The sequence below is a fragment of the Battus philenor genome, unplaced genomic scaffold (assembly GCF_028537555.1).
Source record: "Battus philenor isolate CCGP_79_NKW_IND1 unplaced genomic scaffold, ilBatPhil1.0.hap1 SCAF_8, whole genome shotgun sequence".
Classification (NCBI taxonomy): domain Eukaryota; kingdom Metazoa; phylum Arthropoda; class Insecta; order Lepidoptera; family Papilionidae; genus Battus; species Battus philenor.
This window is the reverse complement of record NW_027181748.1, coordinates 5,376,366-5,397,181: the sequence shown is the minus strand read 5'-3', so window position 1 is coordinate 5,397,181 and position 20,816 is coordinate 5,376,366. Positions and strand designations below refer to the sequence as shown.

At 30.8% G+C, this 20,816-nt stretch overlaps 1 protein-coding gene across 1 annotated transcript in view; it reads left to right on the top strand.

The window, feature by feature from the left end:
- Positions 1-470: 470 nt before the first annotated feature.
- The window catches only part of LOC137931674 (uncharacterized), a 220,260-nt gene continuing 199,914 nt past the window's right edge, over positions 471-20,816 (top strand). The window contains exon 1 of the mRNA XM_068775155.1: positions 471-969. Within this exon, the coding sequence (XP_068631256.1) occupies positions 873-969 (97 nt within the window). The 5' untranslated portion in view covers positions 471-872. The remainder of the gene's footprint in view (positions 970-20,816) is intronic.

Below are 20,816 nucleotides of genomic sequence, written 5' to 3'. Positions count from 1 at the left end.
TAAAATAAGTGTGCACGCGCTGCTCGCTTGAAAGTTCGTCTGCAGGTACAGTACTCACGGCGAGCAGGTCCCACGACCTTGGGACTGCACTGCGGATATTTCATTTGTTCATTTTTTCCCCATTTTTTCCGCAAACTTGCACTTTACTATTTTGTTGTAAACGACTTCAGTGTTCGACAGGTGTTTTATTTTTAAACACGTCTATGTATTTCTAAATTTTACTCCGTGTTAATGTGTCTTCGGTACCAGGTGACATACGACAGAACAAAAAGTGCAAATATTATTATGGTCTTTGCGTTAAGATTATAACTGGCATGAAGGAAGAGGCTTTTCGACGCGGAGATGATAATGAGGATCGGGCATTGAACGCCGCTTTATCCTCGGGAGGGCAATAGGTGGCGCGATGTGATAGCGAGGGCTCCGTCGGACGCGGTCGAGGCCGGGAGCCCGGGAGTGGTGGCAGCCGCTCGCACATAGCTCTCAGTGTAAAACCGAGCGCCGCAAGTGTTGCGCGCACGCAACGCAGCGAACACCCGCAGTACCACCGATCGCCCCGCCGATACCTTCCGTCTCAGTGTTCGCGGCGCGAAATTCCGCCCAGTGATGATACGTCTCGCGCGGGCACACAAATGTCTATCGCATTGGAAAGCACAAGCGTGATGTAGCCGGTCTGTCGGCCCGAGACACAGACAGAGCGGCGCCGTCGTTGGAGGACTCGACCTATGCACCCCTGCCTGCACCTCGCCGGTGTGTAAGGAGATAACGTGATGTGACAAAGATACGTGTTGGAGTGTCAGTGGAATAGTTTTGTGAAAGTGTGCAGCGGTCGTGCGTAAGCAGCCGGCTGCCGGCTCGGCCGGCGCCCCGTCAACATGTTGAACTGCACCGATCTGGAGTGCATTCTACACCACCACCATTACTACGCTCACCTGCACCACATACACCATCTACAAAATGCGCAGGACTCAGGTAACGCTACCAATATAACGTACTTAAATATGTTCTCAGCTAAAAACATGTTTTTGACTACATCACGACAGTGTGACACTTTTATTTTCTTTTACTGTTGATTATAATGTCTACTGGTTCTTTTCAGAATTCATGTAATAATAAAGCTGTTTGAAGTAATCGAATTAAATTTTTTTTTTAGTTTTAGTACTTTAGCAGTTTTAGTACTGTACACACAATTAGAGTCGACCGTGACCTTTCCGAACAGTGAAAACGCGAATGTGAATATTGGCGAAAAGTTTAATCGTCTGATGTCCGATGTACACATGCAGGTGTTAGCGGACGAATATCACGCAATGTGCCGACTTAACATGACTCGTTTTCACCGTACCATCCCGAAACCAACTCGTCGGTGCGAAATCGATGCAATATTTGTACAAGCAAAATTCAATGTGGAATGTTTTCTTTTTCGAATCTTCGCTTATACTCGACAGATTTGGTTACATCGTCGTTTTCTAGTTAGTGTTATTTTATTGCATGCTTTATCGAACGAGCAGTTAATCATAATTCGTAAATGTAGTTTTTAAAACACCGTTACATGTTAAGCTGAAAAATAAAATGGTGTAGCGTAAAAACATGTGTTTCTACCATCTGACTTACTTTGCTTTGAACCTAGTCCAATCGTATGAATGTCATTTAACATGGAAATAAATCAAATCGAAAACATCAAGATATTGTCATAAAATTTTTTAAATTCTGTTAAAATTTCTGTTATAACATCTCTTGCAATCGTGTAATATAATTCTCAAATCATATAATAAATCTTTGAAATATTTTATATAAGTCACTATAGAGAAACTGTTGGAATGCACTGAAATGTATCAAAATGCTTATAGAGAATACGGTGTTTCCATAAAAAAAAGAAATTTGTATAAAAATATCAAAGTGTAAAAATTATCTCAACATTATAGTAAATGATCCATTTACTATCACGTGATATATTTTTTAGTAATTTATTTACACTTTGTTCAATTGTGGACTTAATATTTTAAAGGCATACTCTAGCAGTCAGAGAAGTGCAGAGATAACAAATAGGCAAATATGTAAATGATTCGAAAAATAAAAAATACTAAATATAAAAATATTAAATATGATATATAAAGATGACACTTCAATTAAAAGAAAGAAATGGCACAAAATTCAGTTAAAATCAAGTCATAAAGCGTGTCGATGTACGCACGCCTAGAAAATGAGAATGTTGTTTAACTTTCAATAATCATTGTTTTATCTATTGTTTTTCGTCTTAATAATAGTTAATGGAACGATAATAAAGCCATTCAGCCTGTAGTCAGAAGAAGGCAATTCAATAACAAAAACAAACATACAGTAGAAGTGTTTTGAAAAAGTTCTTCACGACTATCAAATAAAACATGCTCTTTGGAAAGTACAAAATTCTATTTTTCGTTTTGTATTACGTTTAATTGTTAAGTAAATTGAATGGTCATTATTTATTTATCTCAAACAATACAAAGAAACTATTGGTTTAACGGTATCTCTTAATACAAATATTGAAAGCCATGTACTGATTTATAAACGACAGAAATAACTCGTTAAAATTTCTAACGACTCCTAGTTTTTCGCGTTCTTATTTTTTAAAAAATATTTGCTGTGTGTTACTTGAAAATAACTGACGATGTAATGATGCCTGCACTAAAGACTGGTATAAGAGTCACCTATAACTAACGCATTGCGCAATCATCTACTGATTATTGTTAGATGTTTAATAACTTAAACGTATTATACGAGCCAGTTATTCCATTGTTATATTAAACGGTAAAGGGAATATATTATGCTGTTACATCAAGTGAAATAAAAACATATTTATATCCTATCTTTTGTTTAACTTATATTCTTCATTAACCTCGAGGTGTAATTGAACCTTAATAATTTATATATCATTAGTATTACTGAAGTTTATCAACTCTGTTATTGTTTGGGTTAACTTAACAATTGTTAGAATAATCTAACAGACTCGTTAGATTCTCTAACAAAATTGGTTTTGATTTTCTTTGATTACGATTCATGTGTAAAAAATCAAACGTAATGTTTAAAATTTTTATTTGCACCAATATTAAAATGTTATTTGATCTCGTCATTGTTTTGTTTGTGTTTAATGATATTTCATATGATTATACCTTACGATAATCAATTATGGATCTCGTAAAATCCCTATTACTCAAATATACGTTATAGCCCTTAATGGTATAAATGATAATAACGATATTATAAACCATTAGTTTTATTTTGTATTACTTGTAAATGTCTTGTTACCTAAATATGTAGCTGTATCTAAAACGATATTTAGTATCGGAGAAATCATTAATTCTATAACAAAGTTAGAAAGAGGGTTATGTAAACTAAATTCTTGTAGTTTTATTCCGTCACTTTCATAAAATAGTAGCATAGCTAAGAATCCGTGACTATAATATGCATAGCGAATTGTGCGGCATGTTTTGGCTAGGCTTTGTGAATGTCAACGATAAGATAAATTCTCTCACAAAAATGGCAACACGTCTGTTTGTAAATGGTTAAATAATGAGCGCTGATTTACTTTTTTAAATAATTTTAATCAACGCCTTGTTAGTTAAGTATTTTAGACACATATTATTATTTTTGATTGTGATCATATGAACATTTTCGGGATGTGGTATTCCTAGGGAAAAATTTTGCTAGTTCTGTGGACTGCATTCCACAACAGTCTAAACTCTTAAATTTTGATAACTTTGCTTTTTACCACCTGCAAATTTTTAGACTACAAAGTCAAGATGCTGGCAGCGCAAGACCTATCTTAGGCGATCTTTGGCAGAAGCTTATGCCTTGCAGTGGACGTCTATCAGCAGATACGATTATTATGATAGGAAGTATGGACAGAACCTCGAACAATTGACGGTGGAAAAGTCGAAGTTTAACGTCCGAAAGGTCATAGTTCTATCATTTCGTCGTATCTTCTCCTGTTTACCAATTTTTACGAAGCAAAAGTAAGGAACAGGTAGCGCAGCATAATGAAGATGAAGATTGATCCGTGTCCAGGGGATCACGATCCCAAGTAACGAGGACAACGTTGCGATGAGGAGGTATATTATTTTAACTGCACAAGAGCCATGACAAACATCTAAAAACATCGTAAGGTGACTGCCGTACGTTAATAAAATAAAAAATATAGTAACATCATCCCAAACAATAAAAAAACATTAAATTCACATTCGCAAGTTTTACTATTCTCAAAAATTAATCGTCGTTTTCGTTTAAGCAGCTTCAAGTTTTCGAAACTGGTTTTGTTTAATAAATACATACCGTGATTGATATAACTAATGATCTTTAGATTAACTCCTAATGAATTCTTTTGCGTATCCGGTATTTCCTATATACGGAAGAAATAATATCATGCAAGTCTTATGTCCCCCTACATGAACAGGTCATGAAGGGTACTAGATTTACACATTAAAATTATTTTTTTTCCGAACAAATTTGTTTTTTATTTAAATCCACTCTGGATATCTTGGTATACAGAATGATTCGTTATAGGTACGATTCATTAAGGAGAGAATGTATATCTCATTTGCCAGCAAAATTATTTAAAGACTATATGACACCCTGTATAAAGTGATTTCTTTGAATTTTCTACACGCCAAAAACTTCTGATAGAATAAAATTTGTAAGGGCAGAGAGTAAACTATAATTAATTTTAACAAGTTGTCTTCCAAATTTTGAAATGGATTTTTCTTTTCACCTTATCTTAACAATTTATATTATTTCTAAAACTATTGATTTTTGGATTAATGTGTTCGTATGGTTCTAATAGACAACAAACGAGCAATACATTCACCGCTTTTTCGCATTCACCTTGTATGTATTGATAAAATTGTGAAACTATCATTTCATAGTCGTTTTATTTTGCATATTAAATAATAGAAACGATATACGGTTTAACACATTGCATGTTGCTTCATCAGAAATGGAATATTGGCCGGCCTTGTGAGTATTTGGCTGTAGCCGGTGGAAGTCCACGATTATCGCATTGTTACTATCGCCAATAAGGAAACTGTTTACAACCTCTCCGTCAGAGTTTGAATTGGGTACGATTACAGAAATTGTAAATAACCGCAGATGTGGAACAAGCAACTACACAACTCCAATAAGGTTTTATTGGCATCTTTAACTTTTTTATGAATACATTTTTAATACTTTGACATTAATTTAATTTTGGAACGATTGTAACACTTTGACAAGCTGATAGCAATTGATGAAGCCAAAGGCTAATTGAGTTTTTATATCATAATTAAACGTTATTGCGTTGTTCATATCAAAATATATGTCACATAATTTAATACACATTTCTTGCGGCCAATGTGGTTATTAAAATCTATACAAAAGAAAGATTGAACTAATTTTTTCAACAAAGTAATTTTCATTCTTAACGTTAAAGCATAAAAGGTAATTATCAATAATTCAATTTTTGTTTCTAGTTCATAAATCAATTTGTGTTACAAATGTGTAGAAACAAACATGAAACATACGTAACAGGATCTAATTAAAATCCAAGGCAGGTATCGACATGTAATTTATTTCAAGTAATCGTGCTTCTAATTACGCTCTATTGAATTTTAAAAAAAATATTCTCAAACTAAGTTTTTTATGTATGTATAAGAAAGTGGTGGGTTTCATACTTTTCGTGTATTTAAATAAGTGAAATGTTTCTGAGGCGGTTCTTTAGATTGTTATCTAATTAATGTTAATTAAAAAAAAGCTTTACTATCAATATGAAAATTGTGATGTTATTATTTAATTTAGATAGTCATTGTTTATATATTTTTTGTATTAATATAAACAATTTAATTTCAACTTGATTTTGTTTTTATTTAATATACATTTATTTCTATTTAAGTGGCAGTAGCTTAATTGATTTCTGTGTAAGTTTTATTCCGTTTACATCCAGAAATGTATAAGAACGTTTTAAACATGTATAATGTAAATTATATACATAATGAAATTTTATAATAATAAAAGATAAAATATCATATTAAGCCTTCATCAATATAAACTTTATATAAAGTTATTGCATGTTGAAAAACTTGTAATACATTTTTTTTTTAATTTTTGCTCCCCGATTTCGAATCCGTTCACTGAGTTACAAAAGAAAAAAAGCCGTAAAGGTTAACAGCAAGTAATATCATCGATTATAAAGTCATTTTTATTTACCCCTTGCTCTAATAAAAGCGTTATTATTTGTAGTACAACGTTAATTAATTTTATGTAATATATTATGTAATATAAAGGACTATTTTTGGAGACAAGAACCAACATATAAAAATAATTTTTCAAAAACCTTCCCGGAAAATTAATTAAAAATTTACCAAATTTTCACGACCATTGGATTGTTTGTTGAAGTATTGTTTTTAAATGTACAGAATACAAACAGAGAGACCGCCACATGTACATTGACGTTAAAGAAGAAAAGAGAGAAATGATTGAAGAAGAAAGAAATGATTAATTTCTTGTATTGTGTATATACCTATGATAACATTGTCAAATCAATTCAGTTCAAATCAGTTAAAATTATAATATTACATATGTTCCTATTTTATATATGAGCGAAGTAACTTGCAACACCTATACACTAGATACCTTTACTGCAGCTATCGAATATATTTGAATTTATGTGTTCGTACGAAATAAAGTGTTAATTATTATTTGCACCTTCTTGTTTATTACTTTTAACGATAATTGTAAATGTCAAAGACCGTAAACAAAGACCAAATGGATAGTTTTCCTGATATTGTTTTCAACTTTTTATTATTTATTTCTGAAACACCAAACAATACGATAGTATATCATCAAATGATTTATTCTGAAATTCTCAGATATACTAAAACATTATTCCGTATGAATTTGCATGTGTACACAAGGTCAAGTAATTTAACGAATGCTCTTACAAAATTAAACATTGAAAACATACCTATTAAATATAACTGTTAAACTTAATATATTTTAAAGGTGAAACGCAAATTTTACTTTATATTATTTATTTGTAATAAATGTTATAAAACTAAGAAACAATGCTTATCCGAATTCTTTCCTCCTTGTACATACTGAATGTCAATAGTTTTGGTGTAGGAGCAGGTAAAATATATTTTAAAACAGTTTTTTGGATTTGGAATCAGGTCAAAGTGGTTTTTTTTTCTAAAACAGTTTTGCAACATCGTGAAATATACATGTAATGAAAGTTTAATGAAAAATTAAAAAAAATGGTTTAGTCATATTTAAATCCCAGAATTGTAAAGGGGTTAACTATTATACTTTAGTCTTATTATTTTACTATACATTAATAATCCAATATCAATTGTTTTATGAATAGTTTAGAATACCAATATGGCACTTAGTATAGCATTTTGAAAATGTTCATTATGTCTTCAACCATTGCTACTTACAACAATATGCAAGGAAAATGAACAAGAAGTAACCTTAGTATTTAAAAGGAAAACCTTACATTTATATTTCCTATTCTTCATCTTGTTTAAGTAATAATGAAAATATTTTATTCTGCAAGTTACCATTGACAATATGTTAATATTAGAAAATAAAAATCCCTCCTTTATTCATTTCAATCATAAATAACTTGAATTTTTTAGTGATAACAAAATAAGATTTTAAAATATTTTTTATGAAGTAAATCTGATTTTAAATGGTAACTTACTATTATGGTTTTTCTGTATCCCGATAAAGGAAAATTGAGACGATTATGTACATATAATGTATATGTAATATATTTCAGAGCGATCACTTACAGTATACACAGTGATTAGGTGTTAGAAAAGCCTGTTTAAATCTTTTACATCTATAATCAACCACCCTGTTTAGAATAATATTCACAAATGTTTAGTGTCCTGTGAATAGCGTAATTCCTAGACACCAGTAGTTGAATCCGTTATGGCTTACAATAAATATGAACTCTTCTGTGGAGCGTTCATATTCGTGAGATGGATTATGATTGAAGAATGTTATAATTATTAGATGACCTTTAAATTACATCCTGTGTTATACCGATCACACAACTATACTTCTCATTGTCAACAGTTTGTACAGCTCTTAACAAAAAATTATAACATTGTTTAACTTTACAATTCAAACAATTGCAAGAAATGATTGTTTTTGTCTTTGAAAACTGCTCTCGTCCTGCTCCTACTGTAACTCTACCACAAATACATAATGTAATACTAATAAAATATTATTTGTATATTTATGACATTTATTACACTATTAGCCGAATTTGAGAAAGTTATTTACATTTTCAGCTAATGCGGAGCTAGAGGCGAATATCATGAATTTCGTGTAATGCTTTTAAAAACAACGTATCGCTAGTTATAGAAATTGGAGGGTCAAACCGCCTTTTCACTATATGTACGAAGCAAATTTTTCAATTTTCAGTCACATATCACCAGAAAAGGCGGTGAAAACTTGGAAATATTTTTGATTGCCACAAAAGAAGGTGGACGAGGCTTCAGCCATGCACTGGTTCGTTCGGTCAGAACGACGTTCTAATACCCCAGTAGTCGAATACAAACTGTTGAAAATCGGCACAAATTGCGTTACATATTTCAAGACAAACCTTCCAAAAAGGTCACGATCATCAATAGTCTGAGACACATTCCAAGGAGGAGAACAATCTGTATTTGTTTTGTACTCGTTTTATGCGTATTATACTATATTTCGTTTAGTTTATCTGTGATTATTATTTGATTTGTTTAAATATAACTGTTTATTTTATTACAATAACCTATAATATATTGTTTATCAAGAAATGATAAAACATGAGGAAGAATCTGTTCAGATCGAACCAGTTGTACAAGTGAGTCAATTGTGACAGGGTTAAATTACATTAGAGTTCTCGCACTTGACCCTGTCTATGAATTGAGTAGTCCATTGTGCAGGTTCAACAGTGTTAAACGAATTATATCAACGTGGGCGGAGGTTTCAATTGAAGAACCGATATTTTTCGCATGCCTTCGTCACTTCTTTGTATCTTTACGATGCACTAATAGCTGCGTGATTAACACGATACTTTCATTACCATTGCTTTGTTAGTTCTTTTAATGATGTTATTAAAATGATATTAAAGTTAAATTAATTTTTCAATCAAAAATTAAACCTGTCATTTTTGAGAGTGGGATGCGTTAGAAAATAAGGTTAACTTTGTTGATTTGAATAAGGGTTAATATTAATTGGTGGGTGTTTTTGTTGAAGAAGAAAATGTGTAAGGAAGCAGCTTATCACATGTTTTTGTGCTACTATGTTTCGAAGCGTAACTTTATTAATAAGACGTAATATCAAATTACTTTTATTAATGTGATGAAATTTAAACAAAATTTTATATTTCAAAATTTAGTATGGCAGTACCGTAACACTTGCTGATAGGTGCTTTTGTCGATTCAATCTGAAGCTCAATTTCTCTTCATGGCATAAATATGACGATTCAAGAGTTCTTATAAAAAGCGTAAAATTTATAACAGTATATTTTTGATTATGAACAAAATAATTTTTAATCATTAATAAACTTAGACTATCAAGTAAAGGATAAAAGGATGGCAGATTGTAAGTAAATGGACCCTTGGACTTAAGATTTGAGTTATAAAAAAAAGTTTAAGTAGTGTTTCTATTGCGTGCCAATATTTAATAGTGTCACCAAGAATGCACAAGATGTAACAGAGGAGAGTTTGACCAAAAGTAAGAAAAGGTTACACGGGAATGCAGTGAAGATACTTGTTATGATTTAATCCTCTTTTATTAAAAACGAATTAAAATTGTGTTGTCATGCGTAAAGGTCGAGAACGGCCCGCTTGGCTTTGTTTATTTTTTTCATATTTTTAGTTGTCAAGAAAAATCCAGTTTGAATGTTATTAAATAAAATAAAATATAATTATGTCCTTTTGAAATTGTAAATAAGTCGATCATTGAAATAAGGTATTTTTCTATTTGAATATGACGGCGAAATACGTTTTGACAAAACGGAGTCTACAGGAGTAGATATAAATAGATAATTTCAAGTAATACTAATTAAAAATTAATTCACTTTAAAACTGTTAAAAAGGAACGATACTTTGATGCAAACAGTATTGAGGCAATTCAATATACTTCGATGTACGAGAAAGTAAGCAGAAGTGGAGCAACCGTATCGCTTTCTGATAACGTTATCATCAATTGACATATTTGGGTTTTTAGTTATAACAATTATGTGGCACATGTTTGGCAGTATTACAAAGGAGTATAAAGTCTTTATTTTTTGACATCGAACAATTTCTTTTTTGGTTCAGGTTCAGGTACCACGGCGTCTCTGTCTGGCAAACACTAGTGCTGTAGCTAGAGAAATTACGTCAAATGTTACGTCTCATGATGATATGGTGACTGAAAACATGTCCTGGGATTATACTACAAAAATCCATTGTCATGAGATGTATTGTAACAGGCTGCATTGTCTATGATTTAGCATTAGTGAACTCAGATCCCGTATCTTCCTTTTTAATATTACGCTATATGTACTTTTTACTAATAAATCTTCTTTTTATTTGCTATTTGTTTTCCTGTATTATTATTATTGATTTAAATTACTAATGAAGTTTGATTGGATATATTCAGTAAAAAGCAATAATATATAATAATATATAAATAATAGCAATAATTCGCACCAAAGATAAAATATCAATTAAATGGATATCTATCGAAAATTTCAGTGAAATATTTTATTGTACCGTTTTCAAAGCTGGAAAATATGCCTCGTTTTCGGGTAGTATTTTCCCAATAGGGGCCAATCAAAGTAAATGGACTTTTTTGTTATGGACAGTGTTCTTTGCCAGTTAGTATTTACAGTATCACTAGACTTGAGATGGCATACCTTAACCTCTATACCGTAACTAAGTTAGAACGGCTTCCTCAAGAATTTTAGTTCGGGCTCTTATTGAGCTGATAAACGTTTGAGTAAGTACGCGTACTTATTGGCACGGGGACTTTTTCGCGCATCTGTCACCTCAAGTACGCGGAATTTAAAATCGCCACGTAAGTTCGTCAGCTATTTAACCGGTTTAAAACTTTGCTCGTAGCTCATCTGAGCACGATCGTTTGGCATAACAGCAAGCTTCGAACCGGCGTATTGATAAAGGATCAGAAGCGGTTGCACGTGTGACTCATTAAGAATTATTGATATTATTTTATTCTGTTTAATTTATTGAATATTATCATTTGGGTCAATTTGTTCCTTCTTTAATTTATGTTTTAATAAATCTATTCCTTTGCCTTCCGTGGTAATCTGTATCGTTTTTTTCTTACGCAAGTAATCTGCAAAGATTTAAATATACTATTTTAGGTAAACTTTTACTTGCTTTTGTTATTACTAAAAATCGCAACTAGTCTGCATCTTATAAAATGCCCAGGATTACGAAAGTTAATGGTTAAATAAATAATTTTGTAAAAGTACCAAGTTTTTTATATTTAATGCAAGCCAGTTTAAAAGAAGTTAGCAAAAATAAGATGCAAAACTATTAAATATACTAAAGTTGAACAGATGGGGAAAAATTATAAAGCATTCACGACTAATTTAAAATTTTATTTTATTCAGGTAAACGACGTCCACATCTGGACATAGGCCTCTCCTATAGATTTGTAAAAGGACCGGTTCGAAGAGTTCTGGCTCCACTCTAGAACAAGATGTAGTCTAAGGTTGGAGCGAAAAAATAAATTATTAATTTTATAGCGGTAATAAATTATATGTACTAAATAACAAGACGTTCTCAGTGTTCATAATAAAACAATGTGAACTAGTCTGACCGTGTGTCGTCGACATCCTACTGAGAAAGTTCGAGAACTATGTCGAAATCTTTATAAGCTTGTACGTCTGTCACCAGTGTTGGTTTGGTCAAGCGAACGTTTTATGACAAATAAAAGAGTTTGTGTTACTTTTATGACGTTATTGTAAAACAAAAGCGATCTGCTTCAGGCTCTCCATTAGTAGATACTTTAAGGTCAATTTTAGAATGCCTGCCGAACATTTAATGTGGGTCATGGGAATTGAATCACACGTGACCCGTCCGCTTGGTAATGAGTCGCATTTAATCGGCTGCTAATTTGTAAAGGACATTGACTTTTATGGTTCAACGGGTGGACATGCAAATTTTATGGTTAATATTTTTCGCTCATTTACTTATATACCGATCGTTTTTGTTGCTTCTGATCAATTTAAATTATTTTAATAGTTAATTTTAACCAGTTATAACAGCTGCCACAGGGGCTTGTTTTGCGATTAAAAATGGAACGATCATTTTAATGATCGCACTTCTTCTTGGAAAAATTAGTTTGTACTAAAAATTTTAGGTTCCTTTCTATCGTGAGTAACTACTATACATATTAACTTTTTTCCATCTTCTTGTTTTTGTTGGTATTCCCTAAATCATTCAATTGTATCGATAATAATTATTTCATATAAATTTGTGCAAATCAAAATCCATATAGTTAACGTTTCTCTTTCTACTTATTAAAACTTTAACAAAACGAAAGCAATAATTTATTACATAATTTCCCAATCTACCAAATCATATCGTCGTCATCGTCACTTCTTACAAAAATAGTGAATGAATTTCAATAGTTAATGAATGATATTATATAAAGTTATGAAACTTTAGATTTTAGACAGAGGTCACGTTACATTTGATAAAAACGAACCCGCTTGATATCATTTGTCACCATAAAAAAAGAAAAACGAGTTGGAAAGAAAAATTGTTTTTTTTTAAACTATTTGTTTCAAAAAAAACAAAATTTTGTTGATTTTCAAAGAATCTAAATTAAATTATACTGCAAAATAAAACAAGGCTCGAATAATATTCACTAAACTTAAAAAGAAATATTTTGAACGTAATGACTAAACATCGGATTTATTTCAGATTTATGACTTATAGAAAACAAAGTGTATAATTGTAATATGGGTGTACAATAAGGGACATTTTGAAAAATATAAACTTGCTCTACATAGTTTTATATAAAAAGAGCCTTCACATTTCAAGGCAAAATTACAGCGGTATCAATTTTTACATAGTCAAATAACAATCGATATCAATTTAAATTCACTTATATTGCATTGATTATGTTTTGTTGTTTTAACAACTTCATTAAACGATTTTTTATGCTTATTTTCTTAACGATATCTAAATGTACGTAGACATTTAGTTTGGTAGTAGATGTTAAAGGTTGTAATTTTCAATTAATGTGTGTTACGCTTTGTTAAAAATCAATAATTTCACAGATAATAAACAACATAATGTTAATATAGTAAGAAAAAACAATATCTAAGTTATTACTTCATATTAAATTAATTACTGTTTACTATCTGTCTCTTTAGACTTTGTACTACCAGAAGTAATTGGCCTGTAGCATTCTAAAAAAAATTATAAATTGTATATATTTCAGAGTAATCCCTTTATACAGAGTGATTGAAAATGGTTGTATAGGCTGTAAGACTTTTTGCTAACAAATAGACTATACATTTAACCTTTTAATGCTTTAACTAATCAGCCTGTATATAGACATATAAATATAAGATATCCATTTATGGTCCTTTTGGAGTTGAAAATTAAAACAGTTAAAAATGTTACGAAACGTGTCATAACATATCTCATAAATTAACCTTTTGATTATAGATATTAATTATGCAGAGAATGTGTATTATAATATCTTAATATTGAATAATAATAAAATAAGATTCTAAATGGCTCCAGATTTTTTATCATCTGCTTCGTATCACAAATTGAGTTAAAAGTTTTATCTGTGGTATCGGTCATTGCCGTCTTCTATTCACAGCGCTCGCTACACTTGATGTATTGAATCGCAACGCTCTTTACAAATGTTTATCTAACTATTGAGTATTTATATTAGAAATTAATGGTCAATACAACGTTTAACCGCGTGGAAGGATAAGATAATTGTTTAAAAAGATACGTTGGTATTTTAATTCGACGTCATCAGTTAGCGAATTGGCTAACATACTAAATTTATAACACTATCTTGTTCATTATACAGACATAATGAGTTTAATATGCAAATTTAAAGGAATGTCTAACAATATTGTAAAATGTAGGACGTATACAACGTTTAAATGACATCTGTTGGTGCTGTTCTGGGGTTAGAACTACGAGACGGTTAAAAAGGCGTAGTAAGACTGCTCATTAGATGGACCGTCGACATAGTCAAGGTAGCTGGATACAGTCAGCTCAAGACGGGTCATCGAGGATATCTTTGGGTGAGGCCTATTGCTTCTTCAGGGGTTGTGTATCAGCTGACGTAATGGTAATGATGATACACAGCTTTAAACGGACACGTTTTCAAATTAAAAAATAAAGTTTAATATAATTCCTAATTGTTTATTTCTGTAGCTTAAAATTTTAATATCTTGAAAACTTTACTATTGTCATAGAAATAACATACTAGGACTAAATCCGATACCGATTATTATTTGGGACAAGTTGTTTAACATAAAGCAATCAACCTAAAGGCTCGCCTTTTTATGTGCCTAACAATAATGCCTCGGACTATTAGTGCCAATGGTCCGAAAAGCCTTGACTTGTTCCAACAAGACGTGATAAAAGTAAACGGCGATTGTATTAGGTACGTAGATACAACGTACAACTTGTTGATAAATTATAATTACATCTTTAAAAAATTACATTATAACTATCCTGTGATATATATTGTTTTATATAAAAATCTATCAAGGACATATAAGAAATAATACAATATATATGTTGTATAGGTAAACACGTAGCACTTGAAATTCGACAAAAATACATAATAAAAAAACATTGGAAAATAGAAAATAATATCTTTTTTGTACGATATACTTCAGTTAAGAATATGCACAATGACTGGAAGAAAAAATTACACTTTCACAGTCCAAGTAAGCGTCAGTAGTAACAGTAATTTGATATCTTAATTAATAATTAATAGTAAAAGTATGTGTTGGAATTATATATATTTTAATTATAATATAGAGCGTGATTATTATACTATAGGTTATTTAATACATAAGTAATCAAAAAGAATAATTAAATTAATAAATATAAAAAATACCAAAGAACGTTTCTATATTAAGGGTTATTAAACTGTATGATTTCATAGAAGATATCACACAGTAGGAATGATGTGTTATCCTCTAGACTATTTCAATTTTTTATTAATAATTTAGTATATTAAAAAAATACATGTTCACGCCGTTTTCCTGTCTATTTTTCTCAGTTCTAGAACATTTAAAATAAGAAAATATGGTAGACTCAACTTATCTTTAATAGGAGTACTATGTCGAATAAAGTATTAATATTTTTTAAAGTTAGTAAGTATTTTTTAAAGTAGTAGTTTAGTTAAAATTGATTAATATTTTTTCAAAAAAATTATATTTACATGCTTGTGTACTCGTTTTCAAAGTGAAGAGTGGGAGCGCAGCAGTAGTGGTCTGATATTTGCGATAGTAGGTTGCTGGTTGGATTCCCAAAATACCATTTTATGCATTAATTATTTGGCGCTACTTATAAATAAGGTTCAAGAGGATGGGCAGCAGCGTGCGCTACTACCATAATACTACATCTGCGATCGCCAACCCGTCTGTCAAGCGTGGCGAGTTTGTTATATCTTCCATAGATAATTTGGGCGAAGGCTGTACCTTGCAGTGGGCATCTATGAGATTAAATGTCGACGACATACTCGCTTTCTAGGCAATAATGTATTATTTTATGAGAAATCAATTACGTTCAATATAGCACTAAAATAGACAATTGAAATAATGTTTAAATATCAAGTACATAACTACTGGCCGTTAATATTTATAGAGTTTTTTTAAAGTGAAAAAGAATTGCTTAAACTAAGTGTAAATAAACCCAAGGTTTCTGTTCACAGTGATATGTAAATGGTTTACTTCATATTTTCATAATCGTTACACATGTAGTTATATGTCGCAATATTTTAGAACGATAAGAAATGTAAGAATAGCAATAGAATGATACTACCTATACTATCTGGTCATAAAATCGAACTATGTTTTTCCGACACAAATAATGACATTATAAAGATAGACGAGCCATTTTTTTAAAATTGGAATTTTTTACGAGCCGCATATAAATACGTATTTAAGAGGAATGCAAAATAAGATATGTATTTTAATTAAATAGTACAGTAATTTAAAAGTTTTGAAATTCATACGTACAGATAGATTTTAAAAAATATCATAACAGAAATAAAAAGTGAACTCGGTTACATTTATAGCGAGCCACATATATTACTCAAAAAAGTCACAGATTGGCCTTTATGCTATACAGTACTACAGTACATAGATTTGTTTTTACAACTTGACCTTATTTAAACATAATTTCTTAGCAAGCTGCATAAATCTTAGATTATGATTAATTAGTGAATAGTCTATATACGTATAAAACCAGGTCGTGTTAGTTACACCAATTTTTTTATGATTTTGTTTTTTTAATATGTCTTCGTTCGGAATACGATAATAAACATACAACAATTTAAAAAATTATCAATAAAAAAACTTCAGTCTGGTCACGTAAAGACTTAAACTTAATAATGTTATGTAAATTTTAATATCCGAATTATAATCATTCATTGATGGTTTATTGGAACGAAGTTCGCCGGATCGGCAAACTATTTATGAAATGTCGATTAAACTACAATTTTGATCTTGAATCTGTCGGCCAAATATGCCCCGGTATAATGTCAGAGTAACATTTATTTAGGTAAGTTAAAAATGATATAAGTATGTACAAGACAGTGACTAGAAGGCGTGTGCATGGCGAGTGAAACGATTTGCTAATCACAGTGGGGAATTACCGATCATGTCCACACTGAGTTGTTACTTAACTAGTTTAATCTTATAAATCGAAACTCTATAGAGCTTGGATGTTGGTATGGCAATAAATGGCTTATTGAAGATGTTTTTGATAATTAGGTTATGGTGATCGAATATGTTATGAAAGTCGTACAATCCTGTAAAACTGTAATGTGTACTGGTCCGATGTTTCCCAGGGAGCCCGCTACCTAGGTTTTAAGCTATGTGCCTTCTACGTCCTGCTACTTGGAACTCGCGAAATCTGTAAATCGCATTTGGGCAAAAAGGTAAGCCAAGTCAGAAAAAAAATTAAATGTAGAGACGCGGTCATGACTTATGTAGTAAATTCACTTTTATTGTTTCTTTAATATTGCTGTGAAATTTAAAAATAAATATTGAAAATGTAAAGAAAACTAAAAAAAAATTTAGAGTTGTAAGGTTCAATTTCTTGCAAATATTTAATATTAATTTCAATTTTTTTTCTCATTTGCTCGCGGTAGAGTATTAGAACAATCGATATTATCGAACAAATACCTTCGATTCTTGAATAGGACTCACTGTTCGTGTGATAATTATAGAAGTTAATAACACTATTGTATTTGTGCTGTTTCAAAACGTTGTTTTTCATGTAACGTCGTTGATAACGTCACATGGTTGAGTAAAGGCAAAATTGTGCTGTTTCACGGTATGATTATTAACATTCTCAGATACAGAATGGCATGCAATTGCTGCTAACATTTTTTTTTATCTACAGATGGCGTTCTAAATTTAAATTTTGTTACGTACATTAAAGAGATACAAATGTTATTTTAAATTTATGCTCTCCAAGTTATATACAATTCCATAGTGACTTTTAAATTTTTTTATTCAAAAGAGTGAGTGGTTACAGTTGACAAAACTTTAAAGAGATGAATGTATATTAATTTTATCTGCTAAAACCTTTAAAACTTTTACACTTTCCAATCACTCTTTATAAAATGGTGACGTTAAAACTCTATTGCAATGTGACAAGCCAATAACTTCTAGCATTACAAAATCTGCAGGGGCAGATATTCATAAGTAATTAATTTGAATTATATTTATATCATGTTTGTTATATTTTAGTAATTTTAATCTTCTATACACGTCTTTGAGAATTAATGGTCAATATTATTTTCACTTTTGTTTAAAAAGGTGTTATCATCTCATTTGCTATTAATTACGTATGTAATTCATTGTCTATTTAATTAATTGTGTAGTACATGTGTATGTATGTTCAGTGCAAGGTTAATGACCTTATGACCAAAGACTATTGCTTCTGTTGGGACATTATTAATCATAAATTAACAAGACGTGAATATCAAGTATATTCTAATAATTTCAAATAAATTTATTAATAATTTGTTTATTATAATTTGTAGTCAATTTTAATTTTCGTAAAATGTTAAATAGCTGACTATCAATTTTGAAGTCTAGAAATTTCTATAACCGTATCACTTTCTCTGTGTCAGCACAAATTAAACAAATTTAATATGTTTTGAAATATCTATTACTCTTTTACCAGTCGGCCATGATTTCTTACTATTCTTTATGAGCCAAAATTTCGAAGTTAATATCAAATGTGTTGCATTTTATGCTCAGAAAGGCGGTGTAATTGTTAAACAAAAATGAATTAGCCACTTACTAACAAGTTATAGAGTCGTAGAACAATTATGGCTACTACATAAAAAAAAAAACTTTATTAATTACATTCGCTTTGCTTCCCGGGACAACAGATACCGCCCTCACAAGTCCACGCACAGCGAAGGCGATCCGTGGCAGGTCTCGAATCCCACCTTCGATTGTCGCGTAGTCCTCAATTTCATCTTTCATCTCACATTGTACACTCATCTTTTTGTGAATGTCTTCGTTCAACTGGTAAAATCAGGTCATCAGTTTGATTTTGTTAAGTTCGTCAACTCTCCAGTTCCGCGAAATCGGTTACTGATGCTGCAAAAGTCTCCGACAGCAGTATTAACATCAACTGATACAATATATAGGCTTCTTTATACGTCTGTTAACATTTTTAAAAATATTGTTTTGACTTCTTCCACCTAATTGTAACAAAATTGATTAATAATTTTGTTAAATAGCTATTCCTTAATAATTATTATATTTGATACCATTTTTTGTCTCTTTAAAATATTCTTGCCAACACTTTTATTTATCCATACTCTACTACATTATACATATAAAGTTAACCTCGCCTAACCAAATTTTAGTAGTCATATTTATTAGTTTATATTTTTATTAATATCTCTGAGAGCTTTATTTAATATAATAATGTTCTTATTGAACATTTAATACAGCATTATTATGAAACGTACTTGTTACGTTGTTATGTGTTACTATTTCCTTAGGTTTATACATCGAACGTGGGAACATTGGCTTTTCTGTATCGTGTATTCAATAGAGTAGATTAAGGAAAAGACATTTGATTTACATGTTCCATGGATGTTTTTGAAAATGTGTCATTCGTGCGATGATCAAACGTGTTTATACATAAAAACTGTTAATACATTAAAATAGCAAATAGACATGAAAAATAAAATACATCCTGAACAACAAAAAATTAGTTAAAGTAATCAAATTAAGTACATAAAACTGTAACAATATTTTTTTCAACCTCTGTGTCTTATTCAAGTTTGACCCAAAATACGGAAGCGAATTGCCAAGTTCAAGATGCAGTGAGCTGGCCATATAGCTTGCAGAACGTGTGGCTGGTGAGGCTTTAAGTTTCTGGAGTGAGGACCATGGAGCAGCTAATGTAGCGTAGGACATACATCCACCAGGAGGTCAGATTATCTTTTTAAAGTCATCGGAAACCGCTGAATGCAGGTTTCTTCCCACTGGCCATCTTGGAAATCTCTGCGAGAAGTTTTTATCTCACATTGGGCGACTTACAGCATATAGTGTTGATTACGAAGCCAATATGCTCTGGCTTCAAAGTATTAAAAATTAAGTTTATGATTATAACTGTATTTATTTTAGCATAAATAGTAACATTAATATCGTTATAACTTAGATAATCCAAAATTAATATTGATCAACTTTAATTATGCGGCTTTTATCTTAATTTAAAACTCACTGTATATAATTTTAGTTGAACAACTTTTGTTAGATAAAAGTAATTAAAATAAATAACGTGAATTTTTATTTAAAATATTTCATGACTTTTTAATTTATATTCTAATATTTTGAAATTGATGAGGATGATTACAGAGTATGGATTTATATATTTCTTTAAATAATTGATTATTTCGGAACTATCGTTTCTAAGACTTTATAGCACATGACATCATAGAACAAGTGCTTTGTGTACATATATTATACAAAAATAATAATGGCAATGTCATCCAAATCCGTTTATTCGCAATGGAGAGCGATATAAATAATGCAATCAATTAACAGTCAAATGTGATGGTTATAATAGGAAAACCGGAAAGTAATGTCTCTTCTGTCGACAAATTTTACAGAAAAACCGATTGATTTTTACCACACCGGCATTGAAAATTTGTATACTAGATGGCAAAAGGTTGATAACGAAGGTAAATATATTGTCGATTAGAAATAGAAACTTGTTAAAAATGTAGTCGTGCGAATGTAACTAAATAAAGCGACATTACTTTCCGGTCTTCCTAATACTCTGTATACAGTACGTAGAAGTTAATAATAAAGTATGTAGTTGTTACAAAAAAGTTTTAATCTCACGACTTTGAAATACCATCTCTGACGTATCGTCGAAACGTCGAATCGTCACGGTTAAATTTATCTGTCGTCCGCACAGAAGCCGATTATGTAAATAATTTTTTATTTTCATATTTTGTGCATAGATGGCGCTATAAAAAGAGGTTAAATAAACATTGTACTGGGATGCAAAATAAATTTTCTTCTACGGTGTACTAGTTGTAAATTAAACTATATT